Raw genomic sequence first — 16,905 nt, 5'->3', positions numbered from 1 at the left:
TATACAATTAAATCGTCTGCCAAAGTAATGAAAAGCAAAGTCGAACAGACACTTAGTGTGTTGGTTAAATCTAGCACAAAATCAACAACTAACAACATTGTGGGCAAGGCCTAGGCAAGGACTACAGTAAGAATGAGGTATTTGCTTCCCACAAAAAATATAATTAACTTTTTCTGACATCGGTCTGGAGCAAGAAAAGTTTCCCCAATGGGGTACTTAGCTTTTAATGAAGACTTCGGATCTGAAAAAACAAATCTTGAAAATCTCATGAGTCGGCCGACTGGCACTTGCCACAGACAGAAGAAAATGGTGTCAGCTGCATCTTTTATACCCCTGGCGCACCGTCAGGGAGGAGGCGACAGCAACAGATGCCAGACCCGGACTTTTGGAATTCAGGCAGACTGCGGGTAGCCTGCCAGCAGGATTGACTGCAACAGTGAAACAGGATTAACATCAGCCAGCCACAACAACCTTCAGGAAGGCAGATTCAAGGAAAAGGCATTATCTGTGGACAAACCCACTTTTGACCAATTCTAGAATTTCTCTGAAGGAAATACCCGGAAGAGGGGGAGTTAGGGGAACTTTCCAGTTTCTCCAAATCCTTGAATTCTACCAAGGGATTTAGTGATTAATCCCATCGCTTTATTTTGCGCTTCTGCTTTCTATGCGCCCATCATTTGGGAATATCTGGGGATGGGTCTGAACCAGACTGAGTAGTCTATACTTCCCCTAAGGTTAGGAAACTGGCTGTCATGGTCAACAAAAAGCAACTGCTGCAGAATATTTGAGGTATGGTCAGATATGAAAGAGGGAGCCACTCTTTCAGTAGTGAGAGGACTCTATGGAAGGCCAAAGGAGGAAGAGATAGAAACTGAAGAACTCAAAAAAGGTGGAATGGAGGAAGACCCTAAAGCTCCAGCTCCCAGGACAGATCTTCAGTTTCACTTCCTGTTTATTCCACTCCATCCTACTTCACAATTTATTCCACTCCATCCTACTTCACAATTTCACTTTTCCCCTTAACTGGCAAATTTTACCCCTTTAATTTGTTTCTTCTCTTTCCCCATCTTCTGTATACTCTTGCACAGTTCATTTATTCACCTACAATTTAAATGTTGCCATTGCTAAGATCTCTTCAGCACTGATGCCCTACCCTCTTATTTACTGTCAAGTGCTGCACTTTGTGGAGAAGATGAATCAGAGAACCGATCAATACTCCCTTAGATACTTATTCACATCTATCCTTTTATATCCTCTTAATACTTCACCACTTAACTCTTAGTGCTTGGGTGTGCTTCTTTCCTATGCCCTTGTCACCCTGTATCCATTAAATTTTCATGGAGCCAGTTTCCTTCTGAGGTCTTTCATTTATTTGCAAACTCGCGTGTACTACATCCCACTATTACTACAACTTCTACTTCCAATGTCTTCCTCTAAGCAGCTAGCCTTGACAGAGGCCAATTTACCCTTTGAACCTGTTCATCATATTTTCAGTGCTGCAGCTAAGCTAGTTTCCCTCCCAAGTGTCAAGGCTACTGAACAGCTCAACCCAGCATCTAATATGAGTCCCTGCTTAATACCCCAAATCTCAATATGTGGCGCAGTAATAAAACACAGGCAGTGTTGCAATATACCACCACACTTCTGCTTCCCCATTGACAAAGCCTGTATGGCACCCCCCACCAAAAAGGGGGTCATTGTCTATTCAACAGGAGAACATAGGAAACATCTAGGTGGTCAAACCTGCAGTCCTAAAACAGAGCTTGGTTTTGAAAGTGGTTAAGCAGGTGCAGAACCTTTTTATTCCAGCATCTCTTCATGCCTTACGGCGCTCACTTCAAAGAGCAGGGCAACTCAATTACTTTCAGGCCCAACTTTCTATAGATTTCAGTCATTTCACACTTTGAAAGCTAGAGAAAGTAATTATCTACCTTATGGCATGCAGGACAATTCCCCAGTACGATAAGCTTTGGAATTGCACCAAAGCCAGTTCCATGTGCAAGGCAAAATTTAATGTGCTCTCTGGTCAATAACAGACACATTTTCTACAGTTTTAAATATTTATTGGTGAGATGGCAGATAAATTAAAAGGACTGTCCAAAAATCAAAACAGCAGGCTTGGTCAGCTAACTTCATAAATAAATGACTTTCAGCTTTTAAATTAAAACAAATTATAAATAAACCCTTCATAAAACACGAGAGACTTGCACCATTGCAAAAATTTTACATTGTTTGCTCAAGATTTTTGTGTAAAAAAAAAAAAAAAAAAAAAAAAAAAAAGCCTACTGGCCTTTGACAGTGGTAGTAATGGAATGAAAGGAAGGATACATTGGATATGGTTAGCGCAACATTTGCTGGCTTTCAATGTTAACAAGCCTCCAACTGCAGAAATTAAGTGATGGTCCAACGATCCCAGTTCATGCCAGAACGGGATACAGTAAAGTAAAGATCTAAAGTTAAAGGGCACCCAGACTACACTTACATTTTGCAAACTATAGTGGCAGGTGCAAGAAAGGTGATTTGGGGAAGGCGGAGCAACTGAGTCATAACTTAAAAGTGTTTTGTTCTCCAATAAAAAAACACATTGCCCACCCCCCCAAACATTAAAATAAAGTATTTTCGAAGTACAACTCCTCCTCCATGCCTCGTGTGGAAGCATTGTGAGGAACCAATAAATATCTAGTTCCCTGAGGAAAACATTTAAAAAATAAAATCACAATGTTCTAGCATACACGACAGTAACTGGCACTATCCGATTTCTGTTGAGAGTTGTCAAGATTTCTCTGTAAAACACTCCCAAAATGAGATCAAGTTATATAAACTCCACTTCTGAATGTCAACCACTTACACCATGTTACCAAACTAGTTTCAGTTCAGCTGTACACAAGAAATGCTACTCCCTGCAAGATACCTGACCTATACAACAGACAGTGGCTTCCACACCAGTATTGACCTTAAAGTCTCATTCTGTGCCACATCACATCTGCATAATATTGAAACGTCAGTTTAACCTTGCAAATACATTTTTACATTCCTTCACAACACCGATTAGACATATTCACTTAAAAATTACATTCAGCTGGCCCCCTTTTTAAACTTGAAAAATACAATTTTTGTTTTATGAAAGATGAGGACATTGGCTTTACATATAAACTACACAATTACAAATTGTAGGTTACTCCTAACGGAAGCTAGCATTCCTCATGTACTCACTGGCCATTTACTGTAAAACTGAAATCAATTCACCAGGCAGCATAATTTTAGAGGTATTCTGTAAAACTCCAGTCAATATGGCTGGGGGTCCATTTAAATCTGGAAGCCGGACAGCTTCTTTCGTAGATTTCAGTGCTATATTTCATGTTCCCCCAGTGAGCAACGGACTAGGAGGGCCCCAGTCTGCTTGGTCCCAACAGTCAAATCTCCTGCTTGTCTGGGCTGAATTCTTTGCCCAGCACTAATGCTTCACTTTCAAAGACATTGCCACAAGGACCCTCCATGAGCGACCAGATACTTGTCACATGGCATCCGCTGCTCTACGCTGCCGAGCAGCCCAGTTTTGAGACTTACTCCCATATTCACACAGCTGAACAGCTCAGTCTTACAGAATTTCTTGACTTGTACTGGAAGATTCAGACGGGCAGTGAATGTTTGGATTCAACCACTTGTGCGCAAGGATCTGTTCTATCGTGGGTCTTTCAGAAGGTCGCAAGGAAAGGCACCATTCAATCAGCTGTTGACACTCTGGGGACAAGATGGAAAAAAAAAACATTGTCAGCACTATAAGCATGCAATAATCTAATAACGAGTCACTCAGTGATACTTTTATAGCAAGTACTACAGAATACTATTTACAAAACGCAATGCCTTTGGCAAGTGGTCAGAACACTGAACTGGTGAGTGCCGGCTTGGTTATTAACTCGTGTTACAGCAAAAAAAAGTTGACAAAAAAAACTAAAACTAAAGGAAGAGCTCAGCCTCTACTTATAGCACCAGTTCAGCAATGGCTTGTAGCAGACAAGCTTCACATCTGGCCTAGTTGTAGGCTCTACAGGGCAGAGGACAACAAAATTAGAGTGGAATTTGCAATTCAACTATGTAAGCTTTTGCACAGCCATTGTCCAGCGCCTAGTATATTAGGCGGATGTTGGGTGAATCCTTAAAAGGCTAGTGAAAAGAAATGTTCCCTACCTACTGAGATCCTTTTCCTATAGTGGATTTTGCCCTTCACAATTTCGTCATCTTGTTCAAAAGGAATATCACCACAGACCATGTCATACAGGAGGATGCCTAGTGACCAAATGGCTGCTGACCGACCATGATACCGATGAAATCTGATCCATTCAGGAGGGCTGTAAACTCTGGTACCTGTAGGAAATCAGGATTAAGACTCAATTACACAGTGTAGCCTGTATACAGACTCAGCAACTTTCACAAAAGCTTGAATAATTTCAAAAGGAACATAAGTAATGCATATTGAATTTAATATTCTGCAGTAAGTTAACATTTACTCTTACAATAAAGCAAATTGCTACAAAAACATTTTAAAGTAAATAGCTGTTAATAATGTTACAAAACAATGTCATATCACTCAGATTTATAGCAATAGCAACTAATGAGCTTTATTACCCTGCACGTTCAAGCTAGGAATAAAAACCCCATAAAGAATTGGGAGAGATGAGGAAGCAGACATTAAGTCAAAGGATTCAAAACAGCTTCCACATAATCTTGCCTCACAAATATGGAACAGAACACAATATAAGCACTCTACTCGACAAAACTACACAAGTGCACTCTACTCGACAAAACTACACAAGTAGACAACTCTGGTTTACCAAATCTAAAGCCAGTAGCAACTCTGGTTTACCAAATCTAAAGCCAGTAGCAACTCTGGTTTACCAAATCTAAAGCCAGTAGCAACTCTGGTTTACCAAATCTAAAGCCAGTAGCAACTCTGGTTTACCAAATCTAAAGCCAGTAGCAACTCTGGTTTACCAAATCTAAACCCAGTAGCTGATGGAAAGAACCATGCACAAATGAACACTTCTATCTACGCAAAAAGATGCCAAAACGCTAGCAATTTCTACTATATACTACCACTCTTTGGACTAAACTACTCAACTTACCGTCAAAATCTGTGTACACTGTGTCTCGCAGAACAGCTCCAGAGCCAAAGTCTATGAGCTTTAACTCTCCGGACCGAAGGTCAACAAGTATGTTCTCATCCTTGATATCCCGATGCAACACCCCATTAACATGGCAATGTCTTACTGCTTCCACAACCTGTCGAAAAAAGTTTCGTGCCAGTTCCTCTGGAAGAGCACCACGTTCTGTGATGAAATCAAACAAGTCCTGAACAGACTCTGGGCGCTCCAGAATTAACACAAACCCATCCGGACGTTCATACCAGTCCAGCAGACGGATCACCCCTCTGCAACCACAGGAAACTTTCTTCAGCAGCACTATTTCCAGGGGCACCAGAGAGTTATTCTAAGGGAAAAGAGAAAAAAAAAAAATCAACCACACTACTTTCTACAATCTTACTCTTTGCAAATCGATCACCTACGTGCCACAAGAACAATTTAAAACAGCGTACAGTTTTTGCTGACTACATAAATAGACCTACATATTAGATGAAAAGTGCTAGGGGCACAGCAAATCTCGGGTTCCAAAATGGTTGGAGAATAGAAAAGGGGTGCACAGCAGGCTGCACACACCATGCTTCTTGGTACACAAGACGAAAGCAGCACATGCATGTGCAAGTCCTTCCCCACCTCTAGTGTGTGCATGTTGTACAAGATCACCACATTTCATTCTAGTAAAGAAATTGTGCACAATAACTCAAGACTGACTTCACAATATCTGCTAATTCTCTGGCCAAATATTTAGGTAGACTCCATGAGCTAAAACACCCTGTGTATTTGCAAAGGCCCCTTCCACCTCCCTAGTGGCTTCCTGCACACAAGTTGTTTCAGCAATATGCTAAAACTGCACAGTTTTCATGCAACTTCAGCATGTCATTCATGACTTATGCAACTGTAATTTTTTTTTTTTTGGCACAGCTTAAATACCCAAAATGAATATAGAAACAACTGCAGAGTTGGACAATTAATGAGGCAAGGGTGCAGCAAGGCCTCCTATGCAACTCTGCCCATTCATTCCACAAGGAGCAAGAAATGCAACATGCCTACAGGAATGGAAGCAGCTGCAGCAAAATGCAGTGCTGTGTACCACAGCTGTTGCACATGCTCAGACTTTAGGAATCAGCTGCAGGTATTGCTTTAAGGAAAAGAAATGCTATACTGCACTGCTTAGCAAACGAATTCAGGAGTAGGCATGACATGCAAATCTTATATGCCAGTGGCATTATGTGGTAATCACTAAAACAAAGTTATGACCTGCAAAATTATTGGAAAATACAAGTTTCAGACATTCACATTTCTACACCTAAAAAGCACAAAAATGTGCAATCACATGACTTCAGTTCAAAACCAGTCGTACAGATTACAATAAAATCCTAAGCTTCAAAGTCAAATGTGTATTCAGAAAATAAATGCTTACCATCTGTTTAAACTCAAGGACTCTCTCCCTTAAAATGTGCTTGATTGCTACCTAAAAAGGAAAACAAAAAAATTTTGAATGATCAAGTCACACCAATGTAAGTCACAAAATGAATCATAAAACAGTACTACGGTTCATAGATTAGTTTACTGCCCTTGTGAGCAGTTTTAAGCCTAGCCTATCACCTCATGTGAGAATCGCACCCAGTGGTTATAAGGTGAACACCTTAACCATTATGCCAACCTCTCACCAAGATTATATCACTCCAGATGGGACATGGACACAAAATTCCTGTTTTAGGAGGCTAAAGCCTTATGCATTAGTCCATTGGGGTCTGCATTTAGATCTCACCAGGGAAGAAGGGAAAAAAAAAAAATGCACCCAAAAGCGAGAACCAGGAGGCAGTACAAGGCATTTAACACTAGACAAAAACAATGCTCTTAAAATCAGGGGGGCATTAAAACTACTAGAGGGTCTAACAATGGATGAAGCCTGGAGTACCCAGATTTGATTAGCAGCACAGGAGCTACAGAAACACGCTGAAAGACATGAACTATGCATGCAGATTTGCCACAAAATACAGACTGAATTTGCTTCTGTGACACACCCCTCACAGTAATGATCCCAGATGAAAAACTTGCAGGAATATCTTGCGCTGCAAAAAAGGACCCAGTTACTCAAACTGTCTGCATCACTTCAGTGTCAACAGAAAGCCACCCTTCTGTAACTCACAAGGAGTGTTCACAGCATGGCTGTTATGTAGGTGGCCACTGGGATCAGATTTTTTTTAACCCATCATTTCAACTAATCTTTTTGCCTCACTAACCCTTTTGCTTTCAGGGGTTGGGTGCTGGTATCCTACAGGTTTGCTTGAAAAGTTGTATCCAATGTAAATACAAATGTGTACAGCTTCTCTTGTACGCAGATTTCCCCATTAATCCATGCCGTTTAAAATATACTTACTATGGATATTTTACATTTCTCAGTTGTTGGGATGAATGTGAAATCAGTACATTGTGATCAGAAAAATGGATAACAACCACAACAGTGCTTACACCAGCACACAAGTGGAGGTCTGCTGCTACGCACCCACTATACAGCAACATACTACCAAATACATCCTGCATTCCTTAAACGACAAACATAAGATACTAGTTACTTCACTAATCAGAAACTTACTGGTAAACTGTCAGTCACTCTAACACCAGAGTACACCGTTCCAAATCCACCGCTGCCAATTACTGGCCCCACCTGGTAGCATTTTTCAAAAGGCTCTTTTGCTGCAAAGACACACAAAAAAAAAGGGTCAATAGGTTTAATCAAATACAGTGATTGTATATAAAATGCATACAATGTGCACATGCATTGCAGTAGTTAAGTTCAAACTTTCTCCCTCCCCAACACACAACTCTGTACAGTAGTCATGTACACTTTCAGCACTACACTAGTAGCCTGTACTTGCAACACTGCACATTTTAAGTACTACTGCTTCCCTAATAAAGCAACCACATACACTACCATTAATAAGACAAACCATTTGTTAACGGTACAAGTTGAAAATTGTTTCAATGTAATTTCTTGCACTATATGGTGTGAGATTAAACCCATACCTAAAATTTTACATCACAAGAAGTGCTCATTACAAGAAGCTCGAGCTTAAAATTCTACACCCAAGTTGAGACTTGATCGTTACTAGATAATCAGCCTAGCCCGGCCGTGGGTGAAACCCCCCCACTCAAGTTAAGCGCAATAACTGGAGTTGTAATGTCAGAACATACAACTACCTTGGATCACCGTGGACTCTTGTAACCAAACTATATGACTGCGTGCAGATAATTACTTGCACTCACTCCTTTTGCATGGGGCAGCGAGTCCCTAGCATATAGCTTTAAATTTGCACCCAGCGCTATAAAGCGATTGAAAAGAGTACTAAACTGCTAAGAGTGCAACCCCGAAATACAGGCTTAATAATCAAGCGGAACCTAAACGTGAGGAATGTTTTCGTTAAATTAAAAGCAGAGAACACGCAGAGCTCCTACCGCAGCCTATGGCTATTACTAAAAACCACCTGCGGACTCAAAGAGGTGACGCCAACCAATTTGGCAGCATTAACCTGCACAATTAATAAGACTTCAGTGCTCACCTAGTGCACAAAGGAGCACGATATACCACAGTAGCAATTGGGGCACGCTTCGGTAAACAGCCTTCGGACCAGCAAGCAGTGCAATTCTGAATTCTCTCCTACCCAAGAAACAACCCCCATACTCAGTTCTTAAACGCTCGACTGGTCAGTCCAAAAGCAGCCAGTTTAACTAATAATTGCATATAATTTCCCTTTATTTGCTTTCACACACAGCTACCCTAGTAACCAACTCCACGTGGTTTTGGGTCCCTGCAGACACGCTGGTACCTACCCATAGCGCCACCAACAACATTAGCGGAATAGTAAATACAACTATCCATTTTTATGAGCTGTAGCAACAATTAAGCATCATTCACCACAACCAAATCCCAGTGGATTAAATTTCACATACATGATAGTAAAGAACCATTTGAGAGCTGCGTCTTCATTGATGCGAGCGACACCATATCCACCACACTCTGCTAAATTTCTACTAAACTCCAAAATGTCGTACGATACTACAGCAGATAAAATCCCACTTCGGTGCGTTTAATTCAATAAACAACTCCCGCAAATTAACTCTTTTCACCGCGGCAGGTAAACTTCGTTTTAATTGTTATAACCGTATATCTCACGTTCATTCACAACTGTTCCAAGCCCAACCCACTAGAATGTACCACCCGCATATGCGATTAACATTCTTCCCACCCAATTACAATCACGTAAGGCTCACCACTAGCCAATCGAGTTCGAAAAGGGCGGCACGGCGCGAGAGTTGAAAGAGATGAAGGGAAAGGCATGGGAACGTGTAGAAGGCGGTTCGAAAACATTTAACGGACAAATAAGAACATCGCGCGGATTAAAAATACACTAGAAGCATCCAGTAGGAGAAAAACGCGCGCTCGTTTCCAGGAGACAAATGTGGCTAAAGGAATGCAAGAAGAGTTTTCTAGAACAAAGTAATGAACGCATTAGGTTATGTAGTGTACGTTTCTTTTATGTTCTAGTAATATTTTTGCGTCGTTTTAAATCTTGAGGGCTTTTCGTACATCAATTTTACAGCTTTAATTTTCTGATACCCAGACTTCGGTCTGTATTTTTTATTTGTTTTTACATTTATTGACCAGGATTTTCAGCGAAAAGCTCCGAGTTACATGTATAAACAAAGCACTTATGAGACCTAGATATATACAAAGCAATGTACAATGTAGTCCTCAAGAAGGGACTCACAAGATTGACAGATATGCATTTTATTCATAAACGCAATATTTGCGAGTAAGTGCAAAAATGCAGTTTTGGGTTAGTACATTTCACGAAGGCTAACACTAATGTTGGAAGTACTGCCGACGCATGGTAGGACTCTGCTGATGGAAAAAACGCAACTGCCCAATCGGGCATTGCATATAGTTAAAAACTATCACCAAACTTTAACAGCAGAGGGCAGCACTATACCCTCTCTACTGACCCATAGGTAATACTACACACGTACTATTTTTGAAGCTTAGCTTCCAGCTAATGCGTACGAATCGACAAACTGCTACATCTCCTCCTGTGCAACTTGTATGGAAAAATGTAACTTGATAACCATTATAGGCGCGGGTTCATTTCCTGCGTCAGCGAACTTCTAAAGACGGTCTCTGCTTGATCTGCAGCGCTTCTAGAGGTCACCAATTACATAGCATTAGTTTTGTTTACCTGCAAGAAGGTTTGAAACCACTACTTTGGCTAACAGTTATTATTGAGGTACTCTTGTTGCAACTCAAACAACATCGTGATAGAAATAATCAAGCCTACTTGTTTACATTTTTAAAACCCAACCACTTACAAGTTACAACGATGAACGGGGTATATTCTTATACACAGATATGCCGTTGACCCATCCACTCACCCATAACTTAAAATACACGCTGCCGTCAAAATCCTGCCCCTGTACATTTCGAACAGGGACACATTATTTTCAACTGCTGTCATCCATAACCATAATGTTTATAGGCGCTTTCCTGTTACACTTAGGATCCGTGAGGATCATTAGAAGCACAGTCCTGCATTCCAGTGAAGTTTTAGGCACAGCAACTTTACTGCCAATAACCCAGAGCCAGACAGAACATTTACATGTTACCCCGACCCATAAGGGACAGAGGTACTAAATCATTAGGGTGAATGTGTGGTTTCCTCATCCTTTCGTTACATTTTAATAGAGTAAGGAAAAAGCTGATTCAGAGAAGTGTTAATCTCGGGGAGAGGTTGCTCTGTTGAAATACTGTTTATGCTACTACCAGTGGACTTGCAGATATGTTGTAGATCTTATAGAAATATTTACGTAAGAATGGTTTGTATAGTCCCATGCAACAATTTGAACATTCTGTGGTCTGTGCTCTTTTGAGTCTTACGTTTCTGAGAAATGTAGAGAAAACATGTACTCATCTGAGTGCACGGATTACGCCCTTGTCCTACACAACCATGGCTGTCTAAGCTCTTGCATGCAATTGCCCCATTCACACAAGTAAGCTCAAGCTGTGTGAGGAAAACATAAACTACAGTGGACTGCGAAGATGTGCAATTGGAAGCTTATTACGAACACAAAATAAGCAGCAAACTTTGATTAACTTATTACTCCGCAAACTCATGTCTTTTTTTTAACATCAGTTAAAACAACTGGATATAAACACCTCCGTATCAGGCAAAGCATGTGGGTTTAGCTAAAACCGTGCAAACTTCTGGTGGTTTGGGTATTCATGTACAGCAAGAGGGGAGCTTTGAAGGCAATGCATAAACCAGGTACCACGACAATTACGGCTGCTAAAAAATACAGAACTGACCTTTGCATATTTCGTGGTCCAGTATAACGGTCACTTTCACGGCATTGCTCTCATCGATTTCTCATGGTCAACTTTGACAATCAGACCAGTTCTCTGTGTTCAAAGACCACCCCCTCTTCACTACACCCAGTCAAATTTGACTGCAACTGGTGCAACTCAGCAGTGCCAATCAAACACCCCGAGCGGTGACCATAATTACCACTAAAATAACTAATCTGCACAGCCTTCTTTCAATTCAGTGGAAGAGGTGATGAAAAGCATCTTGTGTGGCATTATTATCTCACAATTACACAAAATATAACTACATTTACAGTCCTAAATAGAGAGCAGAGAATTTGGCAACACATGACAAATGCTAGAGGTCTGCCCTGAACCACTATCTGCACCCAATACGTAAAGAAACAGTGAATCACGAAGACTGCAAAGGCACCTCTGCTGTACTGCAGATTCCCAACACAACCTGGGATTTGACTAGCTCTGTTTACTTGAGATAATCATAGCTCATTGAAATTACGCGAGAAAGACTACTAACACGAAAAAGGTACAATCTATACCCAATCATACTCTTCGGGAACAACACCCTAAAGCATACCTTACAGATTTTAGTACCAAGTCTAGCTTCTCCACTCAAATCCGAACCACCGCAAACTGCAGTGCAGTTGTCCTTCGACACAGACTAGCTACTAGCCATAGAAAACAGGGTTTTCGGTGCAAGTGTGGACCACTAGCACCGAATAAGGAATGCACTTACACTATCACATCCAATGCATACGTGGACTTTAGAAGAAACATTTCAGCACCCTAAACTTTGTAATACCGTTAGGCAGCCAAGAAAAAAAATGTAGAACCCAGCCCAGCCTTCTTATGCGGCCACACTACCATTCTGATGACTTCATGGTCCGCAATCGATCAAATAATAGAGAAAGTAATCGTTTGCATATCAGGCGGACGGGGTGATCCTGTCATGGGATCTACCCTGCTGGAACACATACATACATGCATTCAGCTTTGCTTGCAAATTCTGAGAATTAACTTTACTCACCGGGAGCTAACTCGTCCTTGGGGAACACCGCATTTAAGATGAGATTGTGGAGTTTCTTCTGGTGATAGATTTCCTGCACAATAGACATTGCAATGGGCAGATCGTAGTTAAACAGATAAAAACGACTCTGAATTACACTTTTAACTGCTGACAGTGAAAGCTGTTGCAGCACACACAAAAAGTGCAATACTTCCAAAGAATTTAAAGCAACTCGCTCGATACGTGCAAAAAACAAACTGAAAAATAAATAAGTATTAATATAATATCCTGTGCTCCTTAATGTCTGTTGTGAGTGGTGGTTATTTTAGCGAGACGTTTTGCTTTGAAAAATCAGTGCTGTGTGAAAGCGAAATCAAACTGGATCTTTGAACACCACGTCTTCTTTTGGCAGTGAAGTAGTGGACAGTGCTGACTCGGGCAATAGTACGACGAGGACGTAGACTGCGTGTCAACTTGCCCAAAGTCTCTGGAAACTTTGCCCTCGGTGACAGATAGGAGCTGGTAATCTAGCTCCCCTCCTACGAGCCAGCCTGCAGGAAGCGGGCCGCCCATGACGAAAGCCGCGCCCATTGCCGACCAATCAGTCTCAGAAGAAGCAAAAGGCCCACCCTGTTTTTCTGAGGTCAGAGAGTGTATAGTGGAGGTGACTCAGGGAAAACTTGGCAAAAAAAAAAAAAAAACACAACACACTGCGCTGTTTAAATGACCGCAGATTTTTTCCCGTAATTTTCCAAATTCCTTTCCCCTTACTCTTACGTTAAAGAGGAGGAGTATTTTTTTAGAAAAAGTAAAATGCTTTTTGACATTCGTGAGGCGCCTTAATCTGCACAGAAGGAAACTAAGATAAATCGGGGATTTATGGAATTAAAAGTGACATATATTTTATTGAGATTTGTTGCTGGGCTGCTGTATAGCACATGTACTTCAAAATTAGTAAATAAAGGAAGTGCCCCTCTGCCAGGTATCAAGAGAGTTAAGGTTGCGACTAGCTAACGAACTTCTGCTCGTGGTTTTGTGTTTGATTTCCAGTTTTCGCTAACCGCGACTCCGCGAGGCTCTCACTTAGGGTCGCTTCAGAAAAGAAACAGAGTAGGAATATCTGTGTAACCGTTGGCTCTCAAAAGGTGTCTTTTAGACGCGCACTGTAGGACAGGACATTTGAAAACACCAAGTGGTGGTTGTGCGCTGTCCCTCACCCTTTTAATGAGTTCTACAGTCTCTGGCGAGTACCATGATAGTTTTAAGTTACTGTGGCCAGCCAGGCCACGACCATGCACTACAGCTATTAAACTGCACAGCTGATAATAAATAAAATGAGTAGATATACATCATTTACAACTGGCTGTCCTGGTCTCACCACAAACTAGTTTGCCATCTCTTTGCACATCTATGGATATATTCATATATATATATATATATATATATATATATATATATATATATATTTATTTATTGAGTACCAGGCCGCTAAAGATAATAAGACCAGCCAGAAAGCAGGCTTGTTCTCCTTAACAGTGAAGCAGTAACAGCCCCGCCTTTATTTACAATTGCCAGCCCTCAATTCAAACTACACATTAGCTTTACAAATTATTTATCCACTTGCCATTTAAAACTGATTATTTTTGTTCCTGACTTGTACTCTTAGCCCTAATCTTCCCCTTTCAATCCATTAAACAGAAGCAGAATTGGGATGCAGCAACCCCCTTCCCTACCACATGCACTCACAAAATACATGCTAATGTCACGTCTTAAGTGACATATGGCATACTTTGAAAAAGGGGCATATATTTGTAAATTATTACTCCAAATCCTGCTGCTAAATATGCAAAAAGTGTGACAAATCATATTTAAGAGAGGGCATCCCTACCTAGGTAGCATTTGAAGCCTGTGCGCACTGCTTCCAGTTTCTCACATTGTTGCTTTGCCTGACACCTTTGCTTTTTATTTATTAGATGGACAAAGAAGAAGAAGATGCCACCTAGCCTAGTTTCATGGTATAACGGGATGAAGTCCTGACTGTGTCCTAGATGATCTGATGGGCAGAGTTGGGTGTGAGTACATGGCTGACATTGACTTGGCCATCCTGGCTAACACATTGACAGGCATTCTACAAGTTAGTTAATTAACTGGTGCTCGTGTATATACTAGCAGATAACAGTTACACATAGAATATATGCATGTTGTAATATGTTGGTTATGGAGATGTATATACCTTTAAATGTGCGTTCAACATGTATACTGAAGCATGGAATGTGGGAATATTCTGATTGCAATTAGCAAGATCATGTGGTTTTACTTGCCAGTTAGTATGGCATAAAAGGGAGTAGCCTGAAGAGCTAAGCTCGCTAGTTAGTTCTCTTGGGGGAATCATCTGAAGGCTGGCATGTGGAGTGTGAAGTGAGAGAGAGACTCCATTTGGGGCTAACATGCAAACATTTGGAAGTGCTTGATTTTTAGAGCAGAAAGGTAGGCCTACAGTCCTGGACTTTCCTTGTGTTTATAAAATGCCTGCGTTATGGAGGAGCTGTGTGGATACAACACTGTTATGAGGCATTCACTAAGTTATTGTTTGCTTTATTTTGAAATTGCAAAATAAGTGGCGGAATTTTTTTGGTTATAGATTACCGAGTAAATTTGTATTTTTACTTATGCCTTGTCGGGTGCTGCGGTAGCGTTGTTGCCTCACAGTTAGATGTTGCCCGTTCGATTCTCAGTTAGAGCGTCTTCTGTGTGTCAACATACGTGAATGGGCGTTCCTTCGTTGAAGGTTGTGTGTTAGGCCCGGCAAGCCGGTACGCAAAAATCTACTGCCAACCATTAGCGGACCGGAGTTCCGCTGTGGCGATCCCTAACCGGGAAAAGCCGAAAGACGCAAACAAACGTATGCCTTGTCTCCAGTTTCATTTTGGAACTTAAAGTATTAGTGTATACTGTGGACAATTGGCAAAGACATGCTAGTTTTTAATTCCTCACAGTACTTCTGCTGCCAAGCACAAACCATATTTGGGCTAAAATTCTCTAAATCACATATTCAGTGGTGGAGACTGATCAAAGGTTGATGCAGTTGCACAACACTGCTGCTTTTGATGAAACTAGGAAGGGAGGATGAACCTGATAAATGTCTTAAATAGTGTCACTTGAATGATATGCCCCAGCAGAGTATTGGAGCCAGACAGACTGAAAAAATAATCTTATTTGACATGAGAGGCACTGAAAATGTATGCGGACATGAGAGACTGATTAGATGGATTATGATTACTTAACAGGGCTGGTATAAGAAACGCATGGGGGTGCAAGTAAAGCAATTTCATAACTGTAGTTTTTATTGCAGAAAACTAGTGAGAACAGAGCTGCATGACTTAGAACATATTTAAAGCTCTGGTCTGAACCTGATAGCAACAGTAAAAAAAAAAAAAAAAGAAAAGAAATTTGACAGTCAACATGTTTAGAAGTGCTTTACCTTGTAAAATAAGAAAATGGGTACTGTTAAGTGATTCCAGTAACTCTGACAAGGTCTTCTTAGTTAATGACTCAGTTCTTTAAAAATGCATTGTCTGCTTTTAGGGCTAACACTGCTGCAAGAAATGTGTTTTGTACAAAAAGTAGAAAATAACATAATTTGTTACAACTACGAGGGGAAGGGGGTGAAATTGCTAGGTTCTGCACTACTAAAGAGAATGCTGCTGTGAAAACTGAAATGTGTGCTCTAAATAAGGTTGTTCCAAACTATAGAATATTGAGTCAGCCCTGCATCATTGTGTTAGAACAAGCTAGAAAAATCTATTTTTAGAAGGAAGGGCAGAGTATAATGGAATTATAACATTTTTAGATCTAGCTGCAATGTCTTTACTTATAAAATGTGCCACATAGAAGGATTTCCTTACTATTATAGATACGTGGTAGTCACAATTCAGATTGCTATCAACCTGAGTACCCAGATAACGTACCACTGTGTCTACGCTTAGGGAGGGTGCTGTCTATACTGTAATTAGCAGAGATGTCAGATTTCCCAAAGGGAAACATATGTATAGCTCTACTCTTCTGTCATTATGAATGCATATTACATCCACTTTCTGGAGTTTAGTAATTTTATATTTATACACTATAGAGGTCTGGACAAAGGAAATCACACTTCCAGTATCTAGCAAGGCTTAGACCCCCCTTCTAAAAATACAATACATTTTCCTGGCTTGTAGAAAACGTGGGAGGAAGTAGGATCTGTAAGCTTAGTGTGCCAAGCAGAGGCACCCATTCAATGTAAGAATGTAGGGGGAGGGGAGCAAGGAATTCTAAATCAAAATCAGCAGAAGACAGTTGGCATAGAAGCTACAAAAGAATACAATTCAAGAAAATGGGAAAACTAG

The 16,905-nt window shown here is 40.8% G+C and overlaps 1 protein-coding gene across 2 annotated transcripts; it reads right to left on the bottom strand.

The window, feature by feature from the left end:
- Positions 1-2,046: 2,046 nt before the first annotated feature.
- LOC122807746 (serine/threonine-protein kinase pim-3-like) lies at positions 2,047-13,033 on the bottom strand. 2 transcript variants are annotated; one of them, XM_044078734.1, is made up of 6 exons: positions 12,542-13,033; positions 7,738-7,838; positions 6,559-6,609; positions 5,124-5,487; positions 4,189-4,365; positions 2,047-3,741 (listed from the first exon to the last, which is right to left on the bottom strand). In XM_044078734.1, exons 1-6 carry the CDS (start codon positions 12,627-12,629, stop codon positions 3,599-3,601), a joined length of 924 nt encoding a protein of 307 aa, XP_043934669.1. In that variant the 5' UTR covers positions 12,630-13,033; the 3' UTR covers positions 2,047-3,598. The 2 variants fall into 2 exon arrangements, with proteins under 2 accessions (XP_043934669.1, XP_043934670.1); XM_044078735.1 differs by lacking the exon at positions 12,542-13,033 and adding an exon at positions 9,093-9,598.
- Between the last annotated feature and the right edge of the window lie 3,872 nt (positions 13,034-16,905).

The sequence above is a fragment of the Protopterus annectens genome, chromosome 7.part1, assembly GCF_019279795.1.
Source record: "Protopterus annectens isolate FY-2018-M chromosome 7.part1, PAN1.0, whole genome shotgun sequence".
NCBI classification, from domain to species: Eukaryota; Metazoa; Chordata; order Ceratodontiformes; family Protopteridae; genus Protopterus; species Protopterus annectens.
Note: the sequence above shows the minus strand (reverse complement) of the source record. Positions and strands in the feature narration are given on the sequence as shown.